Source organism: Leishmania infantum, contig 16, assembly GCF_000002875.2.
Source record: "Leishmania infantum JPCM5 WGS CACT00000000 data, contig 16, whole genome shotgun sequence".
Taxonomy (NCBI): domain Eukaryota; phylum Euglenozoa; class Kinetoplastea; order Trypanosomatida; family Trypanosomatidae; genus Leishmania; species Leishmania infantum.
Window position 1 is genome coordinate 1 of NW_004057921.1, and position 2,358 is coordinate 2,358.

Consider the following 2,358-nt stretch of genomic DNA (forward strand, 5'->3'; position numbering starts at 1 on the left):
ATCTCCTCCAGCTGCCGCAAGCGCACGGAACAGCAACCATCTCCTTTACTTTGAGCTTTCATTTTCCGGTTTCTCGCTCTTCAGGCATCCTTCCACACATGAGCACCTAGTCGCAGACACTCAGGAGCAGCTTCTTCTCCGGCTAGTAAATCTTTTTCCTTGAACCGACCCCCAGCGTCTCCCCCTACTGCATTGTCGTGTAGCATAGCATAGCATCGCATAGCATCAAGTGTTTGTGGGCGTGTGCGGATCACCATCATCGCCATGACGCGGTGGAACCAGAGGATGGCCAAGATGGCCTTCCGGCGCTCCAAATTCCGTCGCTTAGCCTGGGGGGACGGTGACCCGTACCCCTACACCCCGCGCGCCACCTTCCGCTATCAGTGGGACGACTGGCCAATGTGGGAGAAGATGTGGCACCTCGCTGTCGGTGTGCTGGGCATCGAGTTCGCTGTGTGGGCCTACTACTCGAAGTTGAACAGCCGCATGGACTGGGCACGCGAGGAGGCGCTGCGCCGCATGCGTCTGCGCCGTGAGGCCCAAGAGCTGATGATCCTCGAGGGCGAGACCTTCTCGAGCGACATCCAGCCGGACCGCCGCTGACGCCGCCCACCCCGCGCGCGTCTCGGGGGAGAGGAGGATTGCTGCCACTGACCCTCTCCGAAGCGCGGCGGCATCTGTGCGCCGCTTTTTTCCCCGGAAAACTGCAGTTCTGTTAGACTCCGCGCCGCAGTCGCGGCCCGCTTCCCTATTGTGTCCATTTCTACCGGTGAGGCGAAGTGATTCCCAGGGCGCACATCATCTTCAAGCATACGTCATCATACATTCCTGGCTTCTGTTAACGCGCCTCTAGTACTAACGACAATGCTGCTCAAAATCCCCGCCGAACTCCTCGACGTCAGGGTCTGCCAACCTCGAATTACGCGTCTCTGCCAGATTTCCATCGTCTCGCCTGGTCTGCCTTAACAACAACAACTCCCTAGCGCCTGGAAACACACCTCCTTGACCTTTTCGACCTAGCACAAGCGCTTCTTCGCGGCGAACGCAGCACCTCTTCACCGTCACTGTCGTGCCTGTAAAACGGCACAACTGATCAATACCATTTCCTCCATTTCTTCTCTACCGGCACGGACATACGTACGCGATCAGCTCTGCCGCCTGCCCAACTCGACTCACCTCTGTAGGTAATCGCACGCACACGTACAGGCAGTCTCTCCCGCTGGTGACCGCGAAGATGGCGTCTGGCGGATCTGTCATCGCGATCAAATACAACGGCGGCGTACTGATGGCGGCGGACACGCTGCTGTCCTACGGGTCTCTCGCCAAGTGGCCCAACATCCCGCGCATCAAGCTGCTCGGCAGCCACTCTGCCGTGTGCGCCACGGGCAGCTACGCCGACTTCCAGATGATGACGAAGCAGGTGGAGGACAACATTGAGCGCCAGAGGATGTACCACAACGTGGACGAGTTGAGCCCCAGTGAGGTATTCAGCTACCTGCACCGCTCCATCTACCAGAAGCGCTGCGACTTCGAGCCGTGCCTGTGCCAGATGGTCTTCATTGGTTTCCGCGACAGCGAGACGTTTTTGGCGGGCGTGGACGACGTCGGCACGCGCTGGGAGGACGACTGCGTCGCGACCGGCTACGGCGCGTACATCGCACTGCCGCTGCTGCGTCAGGCTCTGGAGAAGAACCCGAGTGGCCTGTCGCGGGCCCAGGCGGTGCAGATCCTCACTGACTGCCTGCGTGTTCTCTTCTACCGCGAGTGCCGCACCATCAACAAGTTCCAGATGGCCGATGCCGCCAGCGACGGCGTGCGCATCAGCGAACCCTTCGACGTGGAGACGAACTGGGAGTACGAGGGCTTCTGCTTCGAGAAGACGGCCATCATCCGTTGACGGCGTAAGACTTGCGGCGCTACCTCTCCCCTGCATACACATACATACACACACACACACGCACCCTTCGCGTTTTTTTTCTCTGTATTGTGCATGTCTCGCAGTCTACGTGTGTGTGTCTGTGTGCAGTGGCGCTCTCTTATCGGGCCCCCCTCCCCGTGCACCGCGTCCACGCTGGTCGATCATTGCAGTGTGGTCTTAAATATCTGATATCTGCGGTTCTGCGCCGCTCGATCTGATGTTTGCGGCAATTCAAGTGTACAAGAGATCTTCTTCATGGTCGCCCTCGACATTCATGCTTCGCCACCGCCTTTGGCCATCAATGTCGTTGTTTGCGCTACGTTGTCGTTTTCCCAGACGCTGCCAGTACAAATGTGGTTGCCCGCGTCACCCTGGCGAGGACAATGGTATGGAGAGCCTAGCTCTTCTTCCGCCTGCTCGTCNGCGAGTCGCAGTGTTTG

At 58.8% G+C, this 2,358-nt stretch overlaps 2 protein-coding genes across 2 annotated transcripts; both read left to right on the plus strand.

The window, feature by feature from the left end:
• Nucleotides 1-264: 264 nt before the first annotated feature.
• Nucleotides 265-603, plus strand: LinJ_34_4380 (hypothetical protein, conserved; the record flags this gene model as incomplete). Its single annotated transcript, XM_003888419.1, has 1 exon — nt 265-603. The coding sequence occupies one exon, from the start codon at nt 265-267 to the stop codon at nt 601-603; it is 339 nt and encodes a 112-aa protein (XP_003888468.1).
• A 631-nt stretch (nt 604-1,234) lies between these two features.
• LinJ_34_4390 (20s proteasome beta 7 subunit, (putative)) lies at nt 1,235-1,897 on the plus strand (the record flags this gene model as incomplete). Its single annotated transcript, XM_003888420.1, has 1 exon — nt 1,235-1,897. The coding sequence occupies one exon, from the start codon at nt 1,235-1,237 to the stop codon at nt 1,895-1,897; it is 663 nt and encodes a 220-aa protein (XP_003888469.1).
• Nucleotides 1,898-2,358: the final 461 nt, after the last annotated feature.